The 26,457-nt window shown below is 38.3% G+C and overlaps 1 protein-coding gene across 1 annotated transcript in view; it reads left to right on the forward strand.

Annotated features, from left to right (window-relative positions):
* LOC136874381 (putative ammonium transporter 3) overlaps window positions 1-26,457 on the forward strand; it is a 146,302-nt gene that overhangs the window by 114,974 nt on the left and 4,871 nt on the right. Inside the window, exons 6-9 of the mRNA XM_067148017.2 lie at window positions 3,957-4,088; window positions 11,707-11,802; window positions 17,452-17,540; window positions 19,568-19,745. Coding sequence (XP_067004118.2) covers window positions 3,957-4,088; window positions 11,707-11,802; window positions 17,452-17,540; window positions 19,568-19,745 — 495 coding nt within the window. The remainder of the gene's footprint in view (window positions 1-3,956; window positions 4,089-11,706; window positions 11,803-17,451; window positions 17,541-19,567; window positions 19,746-26,457) is intronic.

Here is a 26,457-nt window from a genome sequence, read left to right on the forward strand (position 1 = left end):
CAAAAAGGAATTGGACAGGGATTAATAAAAATGATCATGGCAATGTACAAGGAATGTCGTAGTTTTGTGCAAACACAAGTTGGCAGGACAATTTGGTTCAAAATCACTAGTGGACTGTGACAGGGAAGTGTTCTATCACTAATACTGTTTACAATAGTAATGGATGACATCACAAAAACAGCAAAAACAGCATATGGAGGAAAAGATATGAATGAACATGTTGTTATTTGCAGATAATATTGTGATTTGGGGTGAAGATGACATGAAGGTTCAAGAACAGTTGGATGTGGTGAATGGAAAGATCGAAGAATGTGGATTGAAAATAAGTGTAGAAAAAAGTAAAACTCTTGTTATGACTAGAGGAGAGAAGGAAGGGAAAGGTCAGATTAGACTTGCAGACAAGCCTCTGGAAGTAGTGGAGACGTTCAAATACCTGAGGAGTGAATTAATGGAGAATGCTTGACTGGATGCTGAAATTAGTAACAGGATTCAAGCTGGAAGTTGTTTCTGTTATAGTGTAAGAAACATCTTATGGGACAAAGATGTGCCAATGGAAGCAAAGGAAACTATGTACAAGATGTATTACGTACCCATAACAACTTACGGAGCAGAAACTTGGACAATGACAAAGAAGGATGAGAGTCGAATACAGGCAGCCAAAATTAAGTTCTTGAGGAGTATGATACAGAAGAGTAGAAGAGACAAAATAAGAAATGAGAAAATCCAGGAAGAAATTGGATTGGAAAAAAAATGAATGATAGAATACAGAAGAGCCGATTAAGATGGTTTGGGTACATAAAGCGAATGAGTGATGAAAGAATGACAAAAAAGGTGATGGAAATGCAAATGAAAGGAAGGAGAGGCCACGGACGGCCACGACTGAGATGGAAGGACACAATACAATGCAGTATTACAGAAAGAAACCTGAACTGGAACACAGTGTTGGAGGAGGAGTGGTGGAAAAACCGAAGAAAGTGGAGAGGAACCATATTTGCCCCTACCCAGCTACAGCTGGATAATGGGAAATGATGAAGATGTTGATGATGAGATTTGTGCCAGTCATAAAATTCTGTTCTCTTTATTATTCTTCAAGCAGTCTAAATGTTCTTAAAGGAGATTTGTATTAGCAAAGTATAAAATATGATATTCAGATGCGATTCTGTAGCTGATATTTTCAAATGCAGTGGATCAACAAAATATAAGAATAGTTAGTTACCATCTAATGACAATAGCAATGATGAAACTCATTCTAAAGATAGGGTACGCTATTAATACTACTAACTTTATTTATTTATTGGTGATAAAAGGTCCCATGAGCCTTTGGCTCATGATAAGGACCGTATAGTACATACTTATCTTAAGGCGATACAATAATTACATTTCCTATAGGCTACTACAGCTTTTTCAGTAAAGTGACAAGTACATTTTTGGATAACTCAGACATAGTTACTATTTTAAAACATGTTAGCATCATAGTTTTTCAGAGGTATATTCAGATATTGCATGGCTGTAAGATATTAAATATGGACAATGTATTAATGTATTAATTAAAGTAAGTTATACAGAGGTTATATTAAGATATCTGTATAAGAGTAATATTCCTTCAGTTTTCCTTAAAAAATTTAACCAACCAACCGACCGACCGACCGACTTTTCCTATTTGTGAAATCACAACCTGACTTTTATCCCCGTTTATCATCATACCATTGCTTACTGTCCATCTCACAACATTATCGAGGTCATTTTGCAGTTGCTCACAATCTTGTAACTTATTTATTACTCTGTACAGAATAACATCATCTGCGAAAAGCCTTATCTCTGATTCCACTTCTTTACACATATCATTGATATATATAAGAAAACATAAAGCTACAATAATACTGCCTTGAGGCATTCCCCTCTTAATTATTACAGGGTCAGATAAAGCTTCACCTACTCTAATTCTCTGAGTTCTGTTTTCTAGAAACAGAACCACCCATTCAGTCACTCTTTTGTCAAGTCCAATTGCACTCATTTTTGCCAGTAGTCTCCCATGATCTACCCTATCAAATGCCTTAGACAGGTCAATCGTGATACAGTCCAATTGACCGCCTGAATCCAGGATATCTGCTATATCTTGCTGGAATCCTACAAGTTGGGCTTCAATGGAATAACCTTTCCTAAACCCAAACTGCCTTCTATCAAACCAGTTATTAATTTTTTGTATAATCAGAAAGATTACTTTCCCAAAGCTTACATACAATGCATGTCAAACTGACTGGCCTGTAATTTTCAGCTTTATGTCTATCACCCTTTCCTTTATATACAGGGGCTACTATAGCAACTCTCCATTCATTTGGTAAAGTTCCTTCATGCAAGTACTTCAGATATGGTACTATATCCCAACCCACTGTCTTTATATATACTGGAAGGTAGGATAATATTGAGGGTTGAAAATCAGATACAGGAAAATCGCTGCTTTTCTAGTTTTCAACTTTTGTATCTTACTGTAAATGTCATTGCTGTCATAGGTAAATTTTAATACTTCTTTAGTATTAGTCACCTCCTCTATCTGGACATTATCCTTGTAACCAACAATCTTTACATACTGCTGACTGAATACTTCTGCCTTTTGAAGATCCTCGCATGCACACTCCCCTTGTTCATTAATGATTCCTGGAATGTCCTTCTTGGAACCTGTTTCTGCCTTAAAGTACCTATACATACTCTTCCATTTTTCACTAAAATTAGTGTGGCCACCAATTATGCTTGCCATCATGTTATCCTTAGCTGCCTTCTTTGCTAGATTCAATTTCCTAGTAAGTTCCTTCAATTTCCCCTTACTTCCACAGCCATTTCTAACTCTATTTCTTTCCAACCTGCACCTCCTTCTTAGTCTCTTTACTTCTCTGTTATAATATAGTGGATCTTTACCATTCCTTACCACCTTTAAAAGTACAAACCTATTTTCACATTCCTCAACAATTGCTTTAAACCCATCCCAGAGTCTGTTTACATTTTTATTTACCGTTTTCCACCGATCATAGTTACTTATTAAAAACTCCCTCATGCTTGTTTTATCAGCCATATGGTACTGCCTAACAGTCCTAATTTTAATCTCTTCCTTTTTTCACATTTATTTTTAATTACCACAAAAATAGCTTCGAGATCACTAATACCATCTATTACTTCGGTTTCTCTATACAGCTCATCTGGTTTTACCAGCACCACATCCAGAATATTCTTCCCTCTTGTTGGTTCCATCACTTTCTGAATCAGGTGCCCTTCCCATATTAACTTATTTGCCATTTGTTGGTCATGCTTCCTGTCATTTGCATTACCTTCCCAATTGACATTTGGTAAGTTGAGATCACCCGCTACGATCACGTTCCTTTCCTTATCGTTTCCCACATAGCTGATTATCTTATCAAATAATACTGAATCAGCATCTGCGCTACCCTTTCCTGGTCTGGATACTCCAAAGACATCAAGTTGCCTATTATCTTTAGAAATGAGCCTTACCCCTAGAATTTCGTGCTTGTCATCTTTAATTTTTTCATAGTTTACAAATTCTTCTTTCACAAGAATGAATACTCCCCCTCCTACCTATCCTATCTCTACGATACACCCTCCAGTTCCGTGAGAAAATTTCTGCATCCATTATATCATTTCTCAGCCATGATTCAACTCCTATTACAATATCTGGTAAGTATATATCTATTTCAGTAAAATGGGAGAAGTTAACAGCAGAGTGGGTTAATTTCCTGTCTAGCTTATACATAAAGACTGATGATAAAAAGCAATTTGCTAATGGAGTGGCAGAATATTTGACTCTGGAAAAACTTGTCACACTAAGCTATATCCTACAAGGAGTTATTTATTTTTCAATTATTATATTCTGAGGACATTTTAAAGCTCCCGACTATAATGATAAGCCATCTTTCAAAGCCATTTATTATTTCTGTCTACTGTTCCAGCTGGTTGCTTTCTCTACAGAGCTTGGGAGGCAGTAATGATTGGTGCAATTGGTGGTGGAATTACCTGTTTTTCCATGCCAATGTTTGATAAATTTCACATCGATGATCCAGTTGGTGCATGTGCAGTGCATGGTGAGATCAATTTGACATTTAATATCTGAAATTATTTTTTCTCTAAATTGAACTTGAATAGAAAAATAAAAGAATTCTTGTTGAGGATCCTTCAGCTCCTTATGTAATGGACAAGTTTCACACTTATTAAAACACTTGCCTTCTATGCTTAAGACTGAGGGATCAAATCCCAGCACAGCTGGTTGACTTTAACATGTGACCCTTACATATGTCAGGAGATTTGCCAGCATGTTTGAGAATATCTTTCCAGGGCAAAATTCCAGCACTCTGATGGTTGTTATGCGGCCAGGATGATTAAAGTCCTGTGTTCAAGGAAAGGTGGACATTTTGAGAAAGGTCTCCAAAAGTAAATTACAAATCATATTGCTATTTGTAATTCATCTCTTCATATACTCCCATATAATAACGTTCATCTTTCTTTCTTTTACCTTTTGTTTTCATAGAGGATTTCATTCAATTCTTCCTACCTTGTGCAGCTCTATTAGCATGACACTATTTTCATAATTGCCTCATTCCATGATTGTGCTGAAATGCAGAATGTCTTCTGTAAACATTCTCCTTTTCATATGCTACCAGATGGTACTACAGAACAAAACTGTAGAACTTGGCAGGTAGTTTGTAATAGTATTTTTGGCCAGACTAGGTAGACACACTGCTGCTACCCCATATAGGAGCTGCAACTGCCCCTAACATGGACACACTGGACACTACTTTATGAACTTCAGCATTTCCTCCACCCAGGGGATCATCGTCTAGTCAACAGGGACTCATACACCCAAAGCATTGGCCCTTTTTTAGGAGTCAAGTTATTTACTGCCGCTCAACACTCGGCATTGAGATACTGGGTGTATGGTCTACTCTATTACCGTAGTGAGACATTCCAGCCAGATAATAATTCTCCCTCATGGCACAAGAGCCCCAAAGGGCCATGGCCTACCAAGCAACCACTGCTCAGCCCAAAGGCCTGCAGATTATGAGGTGTCATGTGGTCAGCACGATGAATCCTCTCGGCCATCATTCTTGGCTATCTAGACTGGGGCCACCATCTTGCCATCAGATAGCTCCTCAATTGTAATCACGTTCGCTGAGTGGGCCTCGAACCAGCCCTCAGCTCCAGGTAAAAATCCCTGACCTGGCTGGGAATCAAACCTGGGCCCTCCGGGGGAGAGGCAGGCATGCTATCCCTACACCGCCTGGCCGGTATCAATAATTACAGTTGGAAGATGGGTAAACTGAAGATACCTTCATTTATAATCTGTGCATAAGAGACACTGTTATAATTGCTGACGCAGACAAGTGAACACCAAATCTATATATTATATAAAAATAGACGTGTGTGTCCGTATATTTCACTTTGCAGCCACAACTACCCACCGCAGACCATTGGTGTTTGTGTGTGGTAGTAGCCTCGAGCCTTCCATCGTGCCCTATGGTGATTACGTATCGGTAGCTGTTGTGGTGTAGGAAATGTGGGGGTTCAAAGTGGCCGACTATATATAAAAATAGGCCAGGTTGTCCGTATATTTCACTTTGTAGCCACAACTACTCATCGCAGACCACTGATGTTTGTGCGTGGTAGTAGCCTTGAGATTCCCATCGTGCTCTATAGGGGTGGTGTGGGGGATGTGAGACTTGAAACTGGCTGACTTCGTCCTTGGATGTATTACGAGTAAAATGAGTGAGAATGTACACTAGATGGCTGTGATGTGTACTAATTGGTTTTATATACTATCTTTGATTCAATTCGCAGGAGTATGCTGGTCTGAGAACATAACAGTTTGCTGCTTGATTACATCTTTGAGTATTTTCTGTAATTATTGAATACATACTTGCCAACCCTTCTCATTTACCTGGAAATTTTCCATCTTTTAACTCGTCTTCTGTTTTTACGATTTATTTTTACTTCATCCTGTTTTTGACCAATATAATCTCCAGTACGGTCAATGCTTTTCACCTCGGATAAAGTATAAATTCTTATGTGTTTGTGTAATTTACGCAACCTTATTTTCAAGGGTATTTATTTGATGCTTTATTTCGTGAGTGTATCGTCCATCGCCTTCGTACGAGTACGCCTATATCGTGTTTCTGGCTCACCACAGCAGGGAATGGGGATGGCAATTGTCCTACAAACGAGAGAGGCTAGTGCGCGCTAGCAACTCTGTTAATCGGGGTGAAAGAATGAGTTTGTTATTGTGTGTTTAACATCGTTTCTGTGTGTAGTTTTTTTGAAGTTGTAGACCACATGATTTTTCTTGCAGTCCTGTGCTTTTCCCCCTGTCAAAGTTGTATGTTAATAAAGTATGAGACATAATTGATCTGTTTTGCATGTGGTAGTTTCGCATATATATGAGTGCATTTGTGTTCATTCTTACGTCATAAATTGAATGAGTCAAATGTATTTCAGAGAGTTGTATCTGTGACAGTTTCTGGCATTTTCTCTTCACGTTATGGTTACAAAAGATGTTATCTCCAAGTTTTCTGAGATACCTATACAACTGAATTTCCGTTCATTTCACAGTCTAATAAAGGAAACAATTATGTATTTTATTCTGTGTGTAGGTGTGATATGAATATTATCTGTATGTATATGTCATAAATGAGAATGATTCAGTACATTTTCATGTAACCATTTTTATGCTTACTTAGTTTAGGATTTTAGATTTAATGGTCAATTCACATTGCAACTGTCCTTTTTCCACCAAGGCCATGGTGCAATATACGTGATGGAATCCAAGAATTAAAAATCTTCCTATTTTTTATATCTAAAAGTTGGGAGGTATGTGAATATAAAGCAGTTACTTAATATCATTGAGACAGTAATCCTAACTGGCAAAGAATAAGAAAAATCAGTTTTCATACCAAGAATTCCATTGATCTCAAGTGATTTGTTATTTTGTTTCAAACAATTACAATTTCCAGTGAGATTAGCTTATAGTATGACTGTCAATAAGGCTCAGGGTCAAACGTTTCACAATTGTGGAATTAATTTGAAGGATTCCTGTTCCACACATGGTCAGCTCTACATTGCTTTCTCACATGTCGGACAAGCAGGAAGTCTGTTTGTGCTTGCGCAAGATAACAAGACATCAAATGTAGTGTATAATTTTTATGAAATGACTTATAAAGCAAGATATTTATGTACCCCAAAAGAAAGGATTAAAAATAAAAGAAGAAACAAAAAGAGAGTGGTCTTTTAATGCATGTCTCCTATATTATGTAGTGAAAACTACACAGATGTACAGAAAACCCAGCAAAGTGGGTTTTCTTCAGCTAATACACATATAAAAGCTAAGCTTATAGGTTTATGTGATTGTCGATATCGTGATCATAACAACAGGATCTCAAGATTGACCTGGATTTCAATGCACAGGAACATGAATTTTCATTTAAACAACCCCATACACACTGGCACATTAGCCAGGATTCAAATTACAGCCACCTTGGTGAGAAGCCAGCTATGATGCCACTCGGCTATCATGCTCTCCAACTATAGGATGATATAATTATATTTTCTCTCATTTGAAGTTGATTAGCACTCCTGCAGGACACTTGCCAATGTTCTTTGAGATCCATATGCACTAATCAGCATGTAACCTATCACATATATTTTTTACATATTTTTTTTCTAAATGGAGCCCAGCAATTTACCTTTAGTGCTGTCACTTTCTTGAAGTTGTATACTGGTACATCAAAGTCACATATTAAGTTTTCTCAGTCATCCAGTTTATCAACAATACATTTTCTTCATAATAGAGAGCTTAATTAAAGGTTAGCAGTAATTATATTTTAAAATAAAAACTGAAAATGCATTAATTTTTTGTTTTTGGTTGCGCATTCATTCAAGAAATATCCTCCCATCATAATTTGTGTCTGTATGTAAAAAGTCGAGAAGAGTTTGAATATTTAATAATAATAACAATAATAATAATAATAATAATAATAATAATAATAATAATAATAATAATTGTTCTGGGGATACCATGGTTTACAGAGGTGAAAGGTGTGGGCATGAAAGGGTGGATATACGAAAATTGAAGGACTGAATTAAAACTTTAAAATTGTCAGTTGTGTTTCTTTTCTTAACCTTTTCTCTTTTTCTTCATTCAAATCTTAATATTTTGACAAATGATTAATAATTAGTTACAAAAGTTAGCTCGTAAAACTTGAAAAACACTTATAGAGAGGTCTAAAATAATCAGATAACAATTTTCAAAGGCTGAGCTTGAAGCTTCCAGTTACAATTTTTACCTGAGCATTATTGTTCCTTTAAATCAATAGTCAAGGAGACGGATCTCCCAATTGCTTTTACATCAACAGGAAGATCATAATTGCTCTATCAATTTACACTTAGGAATCTATTTTTTAAAAATTCTCACTTTCCAGACATATCAAAGGCACAACCTACATTTAACCAAATTAAACATTGTTCACTGTCTTATATGCTCAACAGTCTGATATCTTTAACATGAAAAGAATGAAACAGAGTTTAGCAGGGGTAACCAGTACCCATTCTACAAGGCCTTTGGTGAAACAAAAGTTTACAGTTACTGGCCCAAAAACCAAAATGGTGAGCAGGCGAACACTTGCGCTCCTTAAAATTTACATAACTGCATAAATCCTATTTGGGCATATGGCCCAACATTACAGAGGCTAAGCCTATACTACAGAGATGACTAGATGGAGAAAAATATTTAAATTACATAAATTACAAGATATAAAAGGTTACAAAATCATAGTCACCTCGAAATCAAGTTGGGAGGGAACACGAGAGGGTACATCACTCTCTATTTCATGACTTCAATTAAGTTCTTGCGGCTTGTTTGAAATTTACATTTAAAGTTTGAAATTTACATTTTAGAAAATAAAGTTACATTACTAAAGATTTGAAACCTTTCAAAAGACTATTAGATTTTAAACTGGATCTGCCATTACCTTGAACTGGTAGACCTCTCGAAGATGTGTTACGAACACACACTAGAATGAAGACTGGAGCGATCAAAAAGACAACTTGGTCTGAAAAGTGCCAGCTTTTATAGTAGAGGGGAAAGTTCCAGAAAACCCTGGGCTAAGGCCTGACACCTCCCCAATTCTCATTGGATAACCAAATAAATACCAGAAAGTTTTGATTGGCCAAAAAATAAATGTATACAGTTCTTCATTGGCCAACATCTTAAGTTGGCGGGAAGAGATAGAAGTGTTGTAAACTTTAGCACACCGAAAACAAAGTATAAACAATTCAGTTTAGGAAACCTTAACATACAAAATTACTCTTGAATTTTAATAGTTCATCTTCACACCAGAGGGCACAACATAAGTTTATAGTAGCGACATCTGTTGAGAAATGTTCAAACTTCTTGTACTAGTTGTTGCAAGCTTTATATTTCAGATGGCGTTCTCCAAGTCGCTTAATTGAAAAGTGCGGGGCGGGTGTACCTGCGGTACAATAATAATATTTATTTTACATCCCACTAACTACTTTTATAGTTTTTGGAGATGCCAAGGTGCTGGAATTTTGTCTCGCAGGTGTTCTTTTATGTGCCTGTAAATCTACTGACACGAGGCTGATGAATTTGAACACCTTCAAATACCACTGGACTGAGTCAGGATCGAACCTGCCAAGTTGCGGTCAGAAGGCCAGCGACTCAACTGTATGTGGCATTCAGCCCGGCAGTTTGAATATTTACCTTTAGTCTTGTCAGCTTCTTGAAGCCGTACACTGGTACATCAAAGTCACATATTTAAGTATATGCCACACTGCATACAAAGATACTTCTTAACTCAGGATATTATTCTCAATGTTAGAATTAATCTAGTAATCACGCAATTATTTTTGAATTAATTGTTTTAGAAGACACTTTTGTAGACAAAGTTAAAGAAACTGAAGGCTTCGATGATGCTCATTCAGCCAAGGAGGCAGCCTACTAATATTATTACTTGGGTACAAAGAATTGTAGATTCTAAACATACTGCATCCTTTGATATTTTTTCCAATCAGTTCTCTCATATATATATGTTTTGTACTTTTTTGTTTATATTATAATACCAGGTTTATGCATAAGTCCTTTCCGGTTTCACTACTTTTTACTACGGAGTATTGAAAGGTGGATCATTCCCTATAATATTGTACATCTTATTCACTAAGAGATGGCGCCAGCAAACAGTACACAGTGTATGAATTTGACACACGTCAGTTTGTTCATCTTCCCTTCCCATTTTCACACCAGGCAAATGCTGGGGCTGTACCTTAATTAAGGCCACGGCCGCTTCCTTCCAACTCCTAGGCTTATCCCATCGTCGCCATAAGACCTATCTGTGTCGGTGCGACGTAAAGCCCCTAGCAAAAAAAAAAAGTTTGTTCATCTGACATTAACCTACCAAACCTACCAACACACACAAGTTGAGCCCGCCAAACACTAATGTCTGTGTGTATCGTTCAGTGATCATGTCGATGTTTGTGCCTGAAAAAGAACATTTGCAGCACGCATTGCTTTTCTTATTTAATCAAAAGAAAAAGGCTGTGGAAAGTCATCGTTTGCTGGTAGAAACATATGGTGAATACGCTTCATCGATTAGAACATGTGAGAAATGGTTTTGACAATTTAAACGTGGTGAAAGACAGTGCGCGCTCTGGTAGACTACAAAAGTGCAAAGATGAGCAATTGCAGGAGTTACTGGATGATGACCCAAATCAAACTCAACAGCAATTGGCACAAGCATTAAATGTGTCACAAGAATCAATCAGCAGATATTTACGAGCAATGGGGAAGATCAATAAACTCAGTAAATGGGTCCCGTATGATTTGAATGAACGGCAAATGGAAAATTGCAAAGTCACTTTTGAAATGCTGCTCCAATGCCACAAAAGAAAATTATTTCTGTACAGAATTGTGATGCATGACAAAAAATGGATTTATTTTGAAAACCCGAAGTGGAGAAAATCAAGGCTGTCATCTGGCGAAGCTGGTCCTTCAACACCAAGGCCAAATCACTTTGGCAAGAAGACCATGCTTTGTGTCTGGTGGGACCAGAGCGGTATTGTGTATTATGAACTCTTGAAGCCCGGAGAAACCATAAATGCACAACGCTATTGAAAACAAATGATTAATTTAAATCACGCATTGTTCGAAAGACGACTGGAATGGGCCAATAGACATGGCAAAGTGATTTTGTTACACGGCAATGCGCCGTCTCACACAGCAAAACCAGTGAAAGACACCTTGAAATTGCTTGGATGGGACATCCTTCTGCACTCGCCGTACTCCCCCGACCTGGAGCCATTTGACTATCACCAGAGCAGCATTTCAGCAGTTTCAAGGAAACTGGAAAATGGCTCGACGAATGGTTTTCTGCAGAAGACAAGCGGTTTTTCTGGCATGGTGTTCATAACTTACCTGAAAGATGGGCGAAGTGTGTAGAAGCCGATGGCCAATATTTTGAATAAACAAAAAATGAATTTCCCTTGAAAATTTTGAATTTTCTTCAGCACAAAAACTTATGTATACACCTGGTATAATATTTATTATGTGTTTGAAGTGTCTATAACATGTATTGCTATACAATAATAATAATAATAATAACAACATGTATTTACAATAAAGTTTTATATGCAACAATGCAGGGATGGCTGCTATATGGGGAGTTATAGCAGTTGGTTTATTTGCTGACAACCCATATCCCCTAGATACCACAGGTGGCCGTTCTGGTCTATTTAAAGGTAAGTGTTAAGACTGATTCTCAGGGCGACAAGAGTCTAGCATATCAGATGTAAGGCTTTTCAGGCGTTTGCTCTATTAACCAGCGTTTCGTCTTAGGTCTGACACTAGACTTGTCAGAGTGGGATGTGTCAGACCCTACCCACTGACGCTGGGTGTATGCAGGTGAGCTTATCAGAAGCCTATATATGAGGCACAGTCAGATAACTGCATACAAGGAGATAAATCTCCACAATGGAATTATTGCCCGCCTAGCAATTCCGAATGGAAAATTCTAAATTCCCATGGAGGGAATTAGATATTTTTCACCAATAGAGCATGTCAAAAACATATCAGATGTAAGGCTTTTCAGGCATTTGCTCTATTAACCAGTGTTTCATCTTAGGTCTGACACTAGACTCATCAGAGTGGGATGTGTCAGACCCTACCCACTGACACTGGGTGTATGCAGGTGAGCTTATCAGAAGCCTATATATGTTATAAATCTCATTCTGTATATACGGTTTTCACTTTACAAATAAAAAGCCTTATATAATCCTCTTTTTCAATACAAAACAACCATCTATATTAGATGGGGGGATATCTACACATGTTTCAGCATATCTAAAGGCCATCCTCAGTAAAAGCTCAAATATTACACTATTTGAACTGCTGCTCCACTGTCAAGTTAGTACTTGTTTACCTTGTAGACAAATGGTAGACAACGTCTGGGTTTACAAGATTCACTGCACCAGCAAGGCTCATGACATTACGTGCCGCAACTGGAAACTAAAGCTCCCTCATGGAAGTTTCCTGAAGTCCTCAGATTATTTCCTTACAGCACTATGAGGCAAAACATGAAACTATTGCTCCCTCAGAAGCTAGACTCTTGTCTCAGGGTGAGATGGTTAATGGTGAGAAACGATAAAATATTAATAGTATTCCAAATTTACTATTCCCAATAAATATAAAATTAACAGTATATTACATAGGAAGGTAAAGTTTCTCTTCTGACTCACTGGTCAATAGAGGATGAAGCTTCATTCTTGACTTCTGGTTCAGGAGATAAAGGCTGTGTTGTCTGCACTGTGTCTTAACTGACTTTTACCCCAAAGAAAATTATTGTTAAAGGAAAATTTTCTGTACTTATTTGCATGGATGACTGTCAACAATGAGTTGTGTAGAAGGTGAAGGATAGTTTCTAAATCCTGTTATGAAGGAGTGAATCAGATTTTCCATTTTGGAAGTTATATCTTACCTCTTCAGTGGTATGACAACAAAAGATAAATACAAGTGTGTACTAATTTAATCAGAATAAAAAATAGTTCTGTAATCAATGATCTGCATTTAGGGCTGTCACCCAGGTGGCAGATTCCCTATCAGTTATTTACCTACTCTTTTCTTAAACGTTTTCAAAGAACTTGGAAATTTATCGAACATTTCCATTGATAATTTATTCCACTCTCTTACTCCTCATCCCATATGTGAATATTTGCTCCAAATTGTCCTCTTGAATTCCAACTTTATCTTCAAACTTTTAAAAGCTCCAATCTAGCTTATTCGTCTACTAATGTCATTCCACAATCTCTCCACTGACAGCTCGAAACTTACCACGTAGTCAAGCATCTTGTCTCCTTACTTCCAAGTCTTCCCAGCCCAAAGTAGGCAACATATTTGTAACACTACTTCTTTTTTGGAAATCATCCAGAACAAATCGTGCTATATTTTTATGTCATACAAAAAATGTTCTTTTTATAATACATTTTCTTTATAGCCCTATTAGACTCCATTTAGCTCCGTCTCTAAAATTTGGAAGAGAGGATCACTCATATCACATAATTTTGTTAGAAATTAGTTACCGAATACTTGGTACCACGAATCGAATCGAATCGAATCGAATCAAATCAAATCAAACCAAACCAAACAGCTGAGAAAGTTGGCTATGTGATATGGGTCATATAGCTGTAAGCTTGTATTCGGGAGGTGGTGGGGTTCAAATCACACCTCAACAACCAAAAATGTTTTCCAATTATTTCCCCTTTTTACGCCCATCAAATACCAGGGCTCTGTCTTAATGCCTAGCGCTCTCCAACCTTAGTAAGTAAAGAAAAATCAAACATGAAAATCAAATAAATGTTTAAATCATTTGTTCTCAGCCATTTTTTTTTTTTGCTACTTGTTGCTTTTGAACTAACACATCAAAGGTGTTTTTTTTTTTTTTTTTTTTGCTTTACGTCGCACCGACACAGATATGTCTTATGGCGACGATGGGATAGGAAAGGCCTAGGAAGTGGAAGGAAGCGGCCATGGCCTTAATTAAGGTACTCATATGAAAACGGGAAACCACGGAAAACCATCTTCAGGGCTGCCGACAGTGGGGTTCGAACCCACTATCTCCCGATTACTGGATACTGGCCGCACTTAAGCGACTGCAGCTATCAAGCTCGGTTCAAAGGTTTTTGGCAATGGAAGAATGGGAAAGGGAAGGAAGCATCCATGGCCTTAAGTAAGGCGCACCCCCAGCATCTGCCTGGTGTGAAGATGGAAAACCATCTTCAGGGCTCCTGACAGTGAGGTTTGAACCCACTGTCTCCCAAACACAAGCTCATAGCTGCGCGACCCTAACCGTACAGCAAACTCACTCAGTCTCCTTGTTGTTAAGCAGTGGTAGCTTGCAATTATCTGTGGTTCTCATGGTTAATATAATAATTGGTGTATTCTGTTCAAGGTTTATGATCCCTATTACTACTGACCTATCCAAGGCTTTTCATAGGGCTGATCATGGGACACTAATGATGAAAATGAGGGCTAATGGACTGAATAAAAGAGTGATATTAGAGCAGGTGAGGCATTATTTGATTCCATAATTATTAAGAAGTGAGGTGGGGAGTGGGGGGAGTGAGAGGGATCTACAAGGCAGTTTATTTTTACCTTTATGTTACCTAATATGTATAAATTATATGAGTAAAGAACTGGAATCAGTGGCGTATACCGAGGGTTACCAAGGCTATCGGTGAAGCCCAAATCTCAATTGAGAATGATGGGAGTCTAAAGCACATTATAATGTAAGCATCTGACACGTTGTTCCATATTAAAAACTTCAAAGCATTTAGAAAAAAACGTTGCACGTATTTCTGAGAGCAAGGTATCGGAAACTGATATTGCAGCCCAGACTCTCGTCCCTTTCCACGCGACTCGACGGTCATGGCTTGCTGCTGTATATCACATAGGAGCGGTGACCGGAGAGAAGAGGTGTGCTAGGCTTCGGTTCGTTAGATCGCCACTGCTAACTATCAACCATGCGTTACTCATCGCATATACTTCCTCACCTCACTTAATTACATAGATAACAGAGTGCTGGTATTTCACTTCTGTTTACTCCTTGATCATGGGTCGGACACCACCACTGATCTCCCGAGGAAGCTAATTAACCAGTGAACGATGGGTATGCCCGTTGCAAAATTCAACATTTTTATTTAATAGTACCGGTAATAATAATAATAATAATAATAATAATAATAATAATAATAATAATAATAATAATAATAATAATCCCCCTGAGCTCGATAGCTGCAGTCGCTTAAGTTCGGCTAGTATCCAGTATTCAGGAGATAGTAGGTTCGAACCCCACTGTTGGCAGCCCTGAAGATGGTTTTCCATGGTTTCCCATTTTCACACCAGGCAAATGCTGGGGCTGTACCTTAATTAAGGCCACGGCCGCTTCCTTCCTATTCCTAGGCCTTTCCTATCCCATCGTCGCCATAAGACCTAACTGTGTCGGTGCGATGTAAAACAAAAAAAACAAAAAAATTATAATGGTGCATGGCATCCGTATAGGCTTGGTCGTGACCTAATGAGGATTAAATGAATGGCAAAGACGTCACAAATCCGGCCCCAAGACAGGGGAATTAACAATATGAGGGGGTTGATTCTGAAAATTGAACCGGGGTCATCGGACCAAAGGCAAGTATTCTATCCATTTGGCCACAAAGGCGGACTTTAATTTGCTAATACTTAGGCTACCTTCCCCACTGAGCATTGACAGTAGCAAAGGCCAAGGCAGTAGCTTGTGAAGCAGCCTTGACAACACAGCAGGCTTCTCCGTTGGCTATTGACTGCACTAAACCAATCATACGCCACTGACTGGAATCAGGCTTTCTGTGTAAAGTAATTCATAAGTTACAAGATTGTGAGCAACTGCAGAAAGATCCAAAAAAGATGAACAGTAGAGAATGGTAAACGGGGTAAACAGTCAGGTTGTAAGTTTCACCAAGTCCTCTCAGTTGTAATTACTGTGTTGATGGCGTGAAGTTAGTTCATGGGGATCATTGTAAATACCATCCGACTTGTTGGCTGAACAGTCAGCGTACTGGCCTTCGGTTCAGAGGGTCCCGGCCGGGTCGGGGATTTTAACCTTCAGTGGTTAATTCCAGTGGCTCGGGGGCTGGGTGTTTGTGCGGTCCCCAACATCCCTGCAACTCACACACCACACATAACACTATCCTCCACCACAATAACACACAGTTATCTACACATGGCAGATGCCGCCCACCCTCATCGGAGGGTCTGCCTTATAAGGGCTGCACCCGGCTAGAAATAGCCACACGAAATTAAAAATTGTAAGTACCTACGGTAGTTGTTAATACAGTATAAGGGAAGGTCTTCATTGGGGTAATCACATTAAAAAGGTTGTAAATAAAGGTTACAGATCTCTTCATATTATGAGAGTATTTAGGGGTTGTAATAATAATGTAAAGGAAAGGGCATATAAGTCTCTGGTAAGACCCCAATTAGAGTATGGTTCCAGTGTATAGGACCCACACCAGGACTATTTGATACAAGAACTGGAAAAGATCCAAAGGAAAGCAGCATGATTATCGGAGACACTAAATTGTAGTATTACAAAAATGTTACAAACTTTGGGCTGGGAAGACTTGGAAGTAAGGAGACGAGATGCTCAGCTAAGTGGTATGTTCTGAGCTGTCGGTGGAGAGATAGCGTGTTATGACATTAGTAGACAAATAAGCTTGAGTGGTGCCTTTAAAAGTAGGAAACATGATGTTAAAATATTCATTTATAGGATGAGGAGCAAGGGATTGGAATAATTTATCAAAGGATAAGTTCTTTGAAAACACTTAAGAAAAGGCTAGGCAAACAACTGATAGGGAATCTGCCACCTGGTTGATAACCTTAAATGCAGATCATTGATGAGTGATTGTTGATTGGAAGAGAACACTGTAAGACTGGAAAATGCAAAATACTTGGATTACCAATAAAATCAGATAAAATTATATTATGAGCATCACATGAAACAGCAAGGGCATGACTTCATTAGACAAGCAATTTTTACTTAGAACAGAATATAACTTCATCATCACCATCATCATCATCATCATCATCATCATCATCATCATCATCATCAACAAATATGAAGGAATGGGACATATGTCATTTCTTCAAAAGGACTGAGATAGAATAATGCATGACAAGAACGTACTTGTTATCATTATCATCATCAGGTACATTATTAAAATTTCACCCCTTATTTGAATTTGCTCCAGATACTTGTAGGATGGAGAAACTAAACGCATCATAAATTGATCCTGCCCTGAATGCTCTATTGGTAACAGATGTGCTGTATTTCCTATACAAAAGATTTGTTTATGTTTCAGGTGGTGGCTGGTACATGTTGGGAGTTCAGTCTCTATCTGCACTCTGCTTGTTAGTGTGGGGCATAGCAAGCAATATTATTCTGCTGTGGGTAAGATCAACCTTTGTACCTGCATGTACAGGAATTAAGAGAGTTCTGAAATCAGCAAATACATATAAAATGGAGTATGTAGAGCCTATATGAGAGGAGGTAGTTTATAAGGATTCACTTAACTGGGCTGAATGAGAAAAGAAAAACAAATCTCCTCTGAAAGTAATAAAATACAATAAGGTTTGGTGTTTGAGTGACCTACTCTCCAAAATTTTAAAGTTTAACACATACAAATTTGTCTGTAGCTAAAACAACAAACTTGATTTGGTTTCCTCCTTCACTCAGAGATGATTTTTTAAAACTTTCTGTAACACATGATTTAATTTTGAAGTTGGCCTGAAAAATTAGCACTTAATTGGTATATATTCAAGTACAATCTCCCATATAAAAACATAGAAAGTGGCTGCAAAAACAGCCATAACTGCCACTGAGCCATGGCGTTGAAAGACTGAAATACCATTTATTATGCTTGTTGTGGCCATGGATTCAAACAAATGAAACTGCTCTTCAAGATGACCTGTAAACATAAAGCAGATATCCTATCATCAAATACTGAAGAAAGTGATGAAGAACAACATAGAAAGAGCTTCGTCCTCTTGTAAGTGCTTCTGAATGGCTAAAATCAGCGTATGGTATTCTAATCTAACCTCAAGGAGTTCATTATTCGTATGGTACTCTGAGCAGAATACCACTTGGTTTCTTTTATATCTTTAATATCAATCTGTCTTGGTTGACTTATGTTCTCTGCACCACACTTCATCAAACATCATCCACCAGCTTCAATGTAGATTCTACCCTGCTTTCTACTTTGGCTTACTACCAACACTCCGGCCAAACAAATATTTTTGCCCGCCACATTTCCTGCTAAAACCCATACCATGGATCCTCCTGTTTCCATTTACACCTGTCTCCATCAAATTACATTTGATGATTCTTTTAAGGTTAAAATCCTTTAAAAATATCTCCCCCCTCTTGTCCTGAAAAATTAACTGATGCTCAGGTCTACTGGAGCAATAAGCCTTAACATAACTACTTTTTTTTCCCATTCTCTTGTCTCGTCGATCTCCGCTCTGCCTTTACCTTGCAACAGTGTCAATTTGTCAGTAATGATTACCATCATTCTTATTCTATCCTTCACTGTGAAGGCCACAGTAAAAAATTTTAGACCCGCGTGTTTCTTTAATGTGTATTCTATCCACATGTACTTACACGGTAAGTCACTGCTCTTCATCTGTTTCCTACACATACAGTATATATTATGTTTCTCAGGACTGTTGTGTCTAGTTTCCTATGTTCCTACTTTAAGTCTTGAGGGACTCAAGGTTAGACACTGAATACTGATCTGTTCAGAGATGTATTTAGGTCAGGTCCTCTCAAACGCCCTAAATCTTACGTATGCAAACTGAGGTGCAGAGGTTCTGTGCAACGTGCATTGGCCCGACTCAGCTCTGTTTGGTCCAGCATTTTGTTTCGGGGCGATTTGGCTAAGCTCGGCTCAACTGTGCTCGGATGATGGAGCTCTGTAGAGCAAGTGAGGAAGAGGGAGACAGGTGTAGTGAAAGAGAGAGAGTGGTGGAGGAAGTCTGCACTCCGGTCAGGTCAACCTAGCAAAGTTGTCTTTTGCACCTTGTGCCGTGCAGTGCACCCTGAGAGGCCCTGATCTATGTTCAACATCAGATAACCACCTCTTTTTGCTTTTATCTTTGCCCTCTCTATGTCCATATTCATTAAAATATTAGAAGCTACTCTTCCATTCTTCTGAAGATATTGGCTTGATATTTCTGTATATGTCCCTATTTGCTTTCAACCATGTTCTTATCTGGCTGGTTGATAGTTTTCATCAGTATCCTTAACATGTATATTCCTTTACCTATCGTACACCATAGTATCTCTAAACCGACAAACCATGAATTACTGAGAATTTCTACCCTGGTGTTTATGAGAAATACAGTAACTGTTTAGATATAATCTATTCTAGCGATTTGATGAATGACAAAACTCATACGATATTCTATTTCTTATTGCAGTTGATAGATAAGGTGGTTCCCATTCGTATGGATGAATATGAGGAATTAGTTGGAGCTGATCTGGTGGAACATAACATTCATCATCCAAATGTTGGAGTCAGTCGGGCAGTGTCTGCTATAGGACCTATTCCTGGTATGCCAGACCGTTCAACTATCACTAACGTTGGACTTAATCCAGGTAGGAATGTACATTCATATACATGTATTGTATATGCTAGGTTGGTAATTTAGTTATTTTATGGTGATCTGATATGGTTTATGTACTGCTTACTAGTTTCCTTCTAAAAAAATATTTTCTCTTGCAGTTTCCCATATCTTTATTATTATACATCCGGACACATATTGCACCTGATATTAGCATTACACAATAGTTTATATATATTGTACCAGGAAGGCATAGGCCCTGGCATATTATTTTTCTAAGTCTTTAATAATTGAAGAATGGCTCAACTTTAGCGTCAGAAACAGCTGCACGAAAGAAAGTTTTGGTCTCCGCTGCTCCATGCAGGCGTGAGAGAGACAGCGAGAGAGGGAAACAGGGCGAGTGAAGTCAGCACCACATGTTCTCAACTTCCCCTATGGAAAACTCTAGAAACTCTTCTGTAACTTTTGAACGGCTTAACATACAAAAATGAGAGCTACACCAATGTCGAGCCCATATTTTGAAAGTATAATGATCAAAATTTGGAATTAATCCATCCATTTTGGAAGATATAGCAGGTAGAAGTTTGTCATACGTAACCACTTGTCTGTCGCTTGACACAGTGAACCCGCCCCAGCGGGGTAGATATAGGTCAAAGACTTAAGAGGTATATTCAGTTGAAATATGCAACTCAAACATGGAAGAAAGTTATGCTGCTACGTCGCGTTGCGTGAAGTAAAAGTGAGTCATGTAGTAAGACTTTGAATTTCGTTGTGCAAGATCGCAATAACTGGAAACTTCAACCGCGTCGTGAACATGTGGAATATTGTAAAGTACTAGAAAATTGAGTTTCATAGTACAAGACTTATGAATTTCTTTAACAAGTAGTGAACTCGTGATGTTCAATGTGTACTCAGGTATAACACAGAATACAAGTGTAAAATTTGCCAGTTTACAGTGCTGTATGGACTTTGCTAGTTTGAACTCTGTCGCAATCTCGTACGGTGATAAGAATATTAGAAGAAACGTGCGCGATAAATTAAACTTACGACTATTGACAAATTCATGAATTTTGAGACATGTGTTTCGTCTGTAATTACTATTGTGAAATATTTAAAGTGTTATTCTAATCGAATACTCAGTGATTAATGACTATGCTTATTTTGAGTCACATATTAACTGCTACATTATAAAGAGCAAGTATGAACTATGCTTTCAAACTTGTCCAAGTGTTAAATGTGGTCCATTTTCATGTATTTTTGTGAATATTTGAACAGTATTGTTAAGAAAAGGGAGTGAACATTAAGAACATTTCATGTTGACAACAGGAAATATGAACCCTTGTTAGGAGAATTCACACATAAAATCCTCTTAAGCAGTGAATGCTAGAATTCTAGAGACTGTTGTAGAAGTCATGTGAATTGAATTTACGCATGAATTTCATAGACTGTGACATTCATACTCATGCGGAACTTACTACATGATTTGTGAATATTCTGAACTGTGCCTAGTGTCTAATTCCATATCATACGAACTGTGAAGTTAAAGACTGTGCTTTTGACTTCAGAAGTGATCTCATTTTTATTGTGAACATTTCCACAGAGACCTGACGTGTAGCTCAGACTGTGATAAAAGACTATGCTATTTCGAGTCACATATTAACTGCTACATTATAAAGTGCAAGTATGAACTATGCTTTCAAACTTGTCAAAGTGTAAAATGCAGCTCATTACTATTAATTGACAGTGCTACGTCTTGCATTATCGTGCCAACTGAACTTTCCCGTGTGTCTATATTTCTTTCTAATAAGCACTGGAAATCATGGCGAAGTGTCGTAACCTCACATTACTTCAAACATCATATCCAGCGTGGGACAGGCTACATCGGTGGAGATACGTGGTAACATTGAGGGATAAGACGTGGTAACTTCGAGGGATGATACGTGGTAACTTCGAAGGATAAGACGTGGTAACATCGAGGAATGGAACATGGGTCGCTGCTGTTGGTGCTGAGTTCAACCTCAGGCTGTTCCAGTCGCCAAGTTGCGGAGCTGCACTTCAACCATTCCTATAGCTGAATTCAGGTGATATAAGTGTATTTTTACAATCTTTCTTGAGTGAATAATTGACTAAAACATTAACTGACTTACAGCAAAGGCACTCAATCATTCTAAATACTCTAGTGGTATGCTTATCAAGTGAGAGTGCCTGGTCTATAAAAAAATTATTTTTGATCGTGTGAATTCCAATCCTACTACTTGTTGAAATTGTAGGAAGTCATTTAACAGAGCTGTAGGTCATTCTTAATTGAACTTCAGGATTTTCTCCAAAGTAAGTATAATTGGAGACCATTCTTAAATGAACTTTAGGATATATATATTTTTTTGCTGAAGTAAGTGTAATCTGAAGTCATTCCTTAACAACTTAGTTGAACTTTAGGGTTTTTTCTACGATAAGTGTACAAGTTAAAAACCATGTTTAATTTATTTAACTAGACTTCATGATTTCTGAAGCAAGTGATATAAAATTATTAATATTTTATTGGACTGTAGGATTTCTGAAGCAAATGTGATTTGCAATTATGTTTAATCTATAATGATTTAAACTGACTCTAGGCTTGTACACAAGTGATTTGGAGAATTTAATTTTTCTTTTGAACTCTAAAATCTTGGTCAATTGATGAAGTGATTTGAATGAAGATTTATAAACAAGGTTTTTACTTTGAATATGATTAATTTGAATCCATGAGTGGAAACTTAGTTGAATCTTAGTGTGTGTTTAATTGAAATTATTGAAAGCTATTATTTATTCTGGACATTTTACGAACATCGAGCGGATGTGTAGAACAAAGACTATATTTTGTTCAATCTTGACAACGTTTACAATTCTGCAATTTAATTTCATTTTGAACATGTCAATGGAAGATTTACTTTTGAATGAATGAGAAGCGAGAGCTGAAGCAAATGTGGAAAGTGAACATACAACTAAATTCACATACTGCTCTTTATTCAGTGTTTTCATGGGAGAACAAGCACTCGACGAATAATTTTCACAGGATTGATGATGATGATGCTTGTTGATTAAAGGGGCCTAACATCGAGGTCATCGGCCCCTAATGGTACAAAATGAGACAAAATGCAATGACAATTTAAAAGTACAAAATTCATCCACTGATCAGAATTCAAAATGTGATGATGAAGAATGGATGAATATGAATTTAAAACAATCAGTGGATCCGACCTGGAATGCCTCACCTTCCCAGAAACTATATTACTGACCACGGGACTGCTTCCAAAGCACAATCCTCAATCGATGATGCTTGTTGTCTACAAGGGTTCAAAATCCAGGTTAACGGTCCCTCATAATGGTATTTATCACTAGTAAAGTGAAACCATGGTATTTCTCAAGTTGCGGTACTAATCAAAAATAGCGTAAAATCATGGTATTCCAAACGTTATGGTAGTATTCACACATCACACAGGTTACGCATACCTACAGTACGGTGTTTCTCACATAATGGTGCCATTCATAGACAAGGCAAACCCATGGTGCACCTCACATACGTGTACTAATCACATGAACTCGTACTATCCCGTGGTGTTCCTCACATAGTGGGTACAAATCACAGGCAACGGAGACCAATGTGTCGCTCATAGTGGTACTAATTACAGGCAACGCCCAGACCCTTGGTGTTTCTCACATAATGGTACAAATCACAGGCAACCGAAGCCCGTGATGTCCCGCATACAGTGGTACTAATCAGAGGTACTGGAAACCCACAATAAACCACTCTCTGCTGCTACTAATCACAAACCTATTGTTTGCCTAATATAGTGGTACTACCCACAAATAAAGGCGACCCAAGGTGTTCCCCACGTGATGGTACTAATCACAAGTAGTTTCATGGTTCTAATTCAATCATCCCTTGGTCTCCTCTTATGACAGGCAGGGGATACCGTGGGTGTATTCTTCATCTGCGTACCCCACCCACAGGGGGTAGGATCGCTTTATACCACTGTGAATCAGCCACTTGTCCAGGATTATGATGATATATTTACCACTAAAATAGGTTAACTACCCCTATTCAGAATGCACAGAAATACATATGTAAAGCATAGTATACTATTCACTCAGTTTTTGCATTGACTGATGAGTTTCAGGCTGAGGAAGAAGAATCTATTCTCGTAGCATAGTGAGGTAGTGGTGGTAACATTGCCAAGTGGCTTATAGTCATTAAGCTACAATGGGTGGAAGTTGGCGCCACTGGTGGTAGGTTCTGATCTGAAAGGGTGCTAGGGCAATTGCTGTAATCAAAGACTTGTGACAGCACCTAATCTCCAAACTTGTGCTGGCAAGTTGTAATTGCCAGCCTTTCTGGTAAGAAGTATGAAAGGGTAAGAAAGGTAGCAATAATACTATTGGTTTTTATGTCCCACTAACTACTTTTATGACTTTTGGAGATGCCAAAGTGCCGTAATTTTGTCCCACATGAGTTCTTTTACGTGCCAGTAAATCTACTGACATGAGGCTGACGTATTTGAGCACCTTCAAATACCACCGGACTTAGCCAGGATCGAATCTGCCACGTTGGGCTCAGAAGGCCAGAACTCTACCGTCCGGCAAAGAAAGGTAGTATGCTTCCGTTAAAGTATATTAGTTTTGAATAGGAGTGGAAAATCTTCTTGTCTGGCTTACTGTGCTGAGGATGTGAGGATGGCAATATAGTACTTGTTAAAAAATGAGATGAAGTTTGAATTGTCACATAAACTTCCAATCTTAGACGCACCCCCTAGATTAATCTCCCCCCTCCCCCACTTTGTGGATCACTGGTTTAAGGCAAGAATTCCATCAGAGATGTTTCTAATTGTAGTAAAAAAAAAAAAAAAGTTCAGGTTTGATTCTTTCAATTTTACTTAAAAGAGGACGAGGAAATGCCCCAATCCTCTGAAGAATGAGGGTAGCAGCTAAAGATAATAATTTTGGAATGCAGAAGCTCCAATGGGAGTGGGCAGCATCAGCTGTGTATGGGAAACTTTGTGTTTTTTGTGGTGGAGGATAGCCTTGCGTGTGGTGTTTGAGTTGCTGGGGGCAGGACAATCTCCCACCTGCCACAGCTGCGCTAGGGCACTGAAGGAAGGAACTCTTCCTCTAATTCCTATAGACAGTAAATTCCTATAGATAGTAAATAAATTACAGATTAAAACAGAAATTAAATTGTTCCTTTTCATAAGTGAGTAATTGTATTCTTTAGACTCACCTCAACCAAGCATGCTAAGTCAAATTACATGAAAGGACTGGAAAGATGCGTAGTACAGACATCCAAGGTTAGCAGTTAATCTGCCACTAGAGTATACCACAGACATTCTAGTGCCATTTCCAAAACTAGATGAAAGAGGACAAGTTGTCCGAGATCTAAACATCACATCAATGTGCATTAGTTCTATCACAATGAACATGTAGAAGCTAGGGCATCTCCTGTAGGTGACATGCTCTGATAGTAATTGAGGGCTACCTTCAAAGACTGATACAGGCTAAATAAGTGAGTTAAAATACATGATTTGCTACTATCATTGTTGAGACATTATTAGGAAGGAGCCAAGAGTTGGCTGAGTCACTCAAGCGATGATGAACTGATGTCGCCTGCATCTAAGAAATGAAATGGAAAGGTGCAAAGGCCTGGGAGATCGCCTAAGTGTACAAAGTCTTATATTACAGAACAACGTCTAAATGAAATGGTGTTGCAGTTTCCATTTATGATAGGCTGTGAGACATGTTACCGAGGTTGACTATATCTCTAACTGCCTGATGAGTGAGCAGGTGATTACTGACTCAACAGCTCTGTGTATTGTCTCATGCTATGCACCAAAACTAGGTTGTCTGCCTGAAGACCAAGATGAATTCTGGTCTGAGTTAGAGACCTATATCCACTCTATCAATTGACAGTGAGCTCAAATGCCATGTTGGCTATCATCGAGTTCATGGAGGATGCGGATATAGCACGTGCAATGAAGCTGGAGAACTTGCTTTAGTGTGTGAAGTGGGCTATCTGTCAGTTGCGAACACTGCTTTTAAGAAACGATCATGTCATGTTTAGCAGCGGAGGTCAAAAGACAAATTGACCACTGGATGGAGCAAAGAAATAACATGTGTCTGGTGAAGGACTCCAAGGTTATCCCTTCAGATAATATTGCTCCTGAACATAAGCCCCTAATCCTCGATGTTAACTTTCATCTTCATTCGCTTTCCAGACCCGTCACAACCACAGAACGCATCAAATGGTGGAAGCTACCAAACCAGGAAATACAACTTGGATAACTTCGGTTCACTCCCTATGAACAATTTTGCAAGGGATGAAGTTACAGCACAAATCCAGACTAATGTTAAGGCAATTTTTAGCATAACAAAATCAAAAAGGCATTTTGTGGGCAAGCAGAGTTGGTGGTGTAATGAGATTGCCCAGCATGCCACAGAACTCCAGAAGAGTGCCTACAAGAATTGGCTCCACTTTAGGGCTGATGTCAATCTAGCTAAGTCTGAACATCTACACGACCTTCACAAATGTCTAGACAGACATATACAGGTTAGCAAAATCATGCCATTGGTGTATACAAATTGTTGCCTATGTCGTGAACATTAAAGATGAACATGGACGTCTTCTGCGAAAACATGCAGACATTCTAAATTGCTGGTGTAATTACTTTGATGCAGTCTGGAATGAGGGGCTCGAGCATCCATCAGTTCCACTTGCA

The sequence above is a fragment of the Anabrus simplex genome, chromosome 5, assembly GCF_040414725.1.
Source record: "Anabrus simplex isolate iqAnaSimp1 chromosome 5, ASM4041472v1, whole genome shotgun sequence".
In the NCBI taxonomy this organism is placed as follows: Eukaryota; Metazoa; Arthropoda; class Insecta; order Orthoptera; family Tettigoniidae; genus Anabrus; species Anabrus simplex.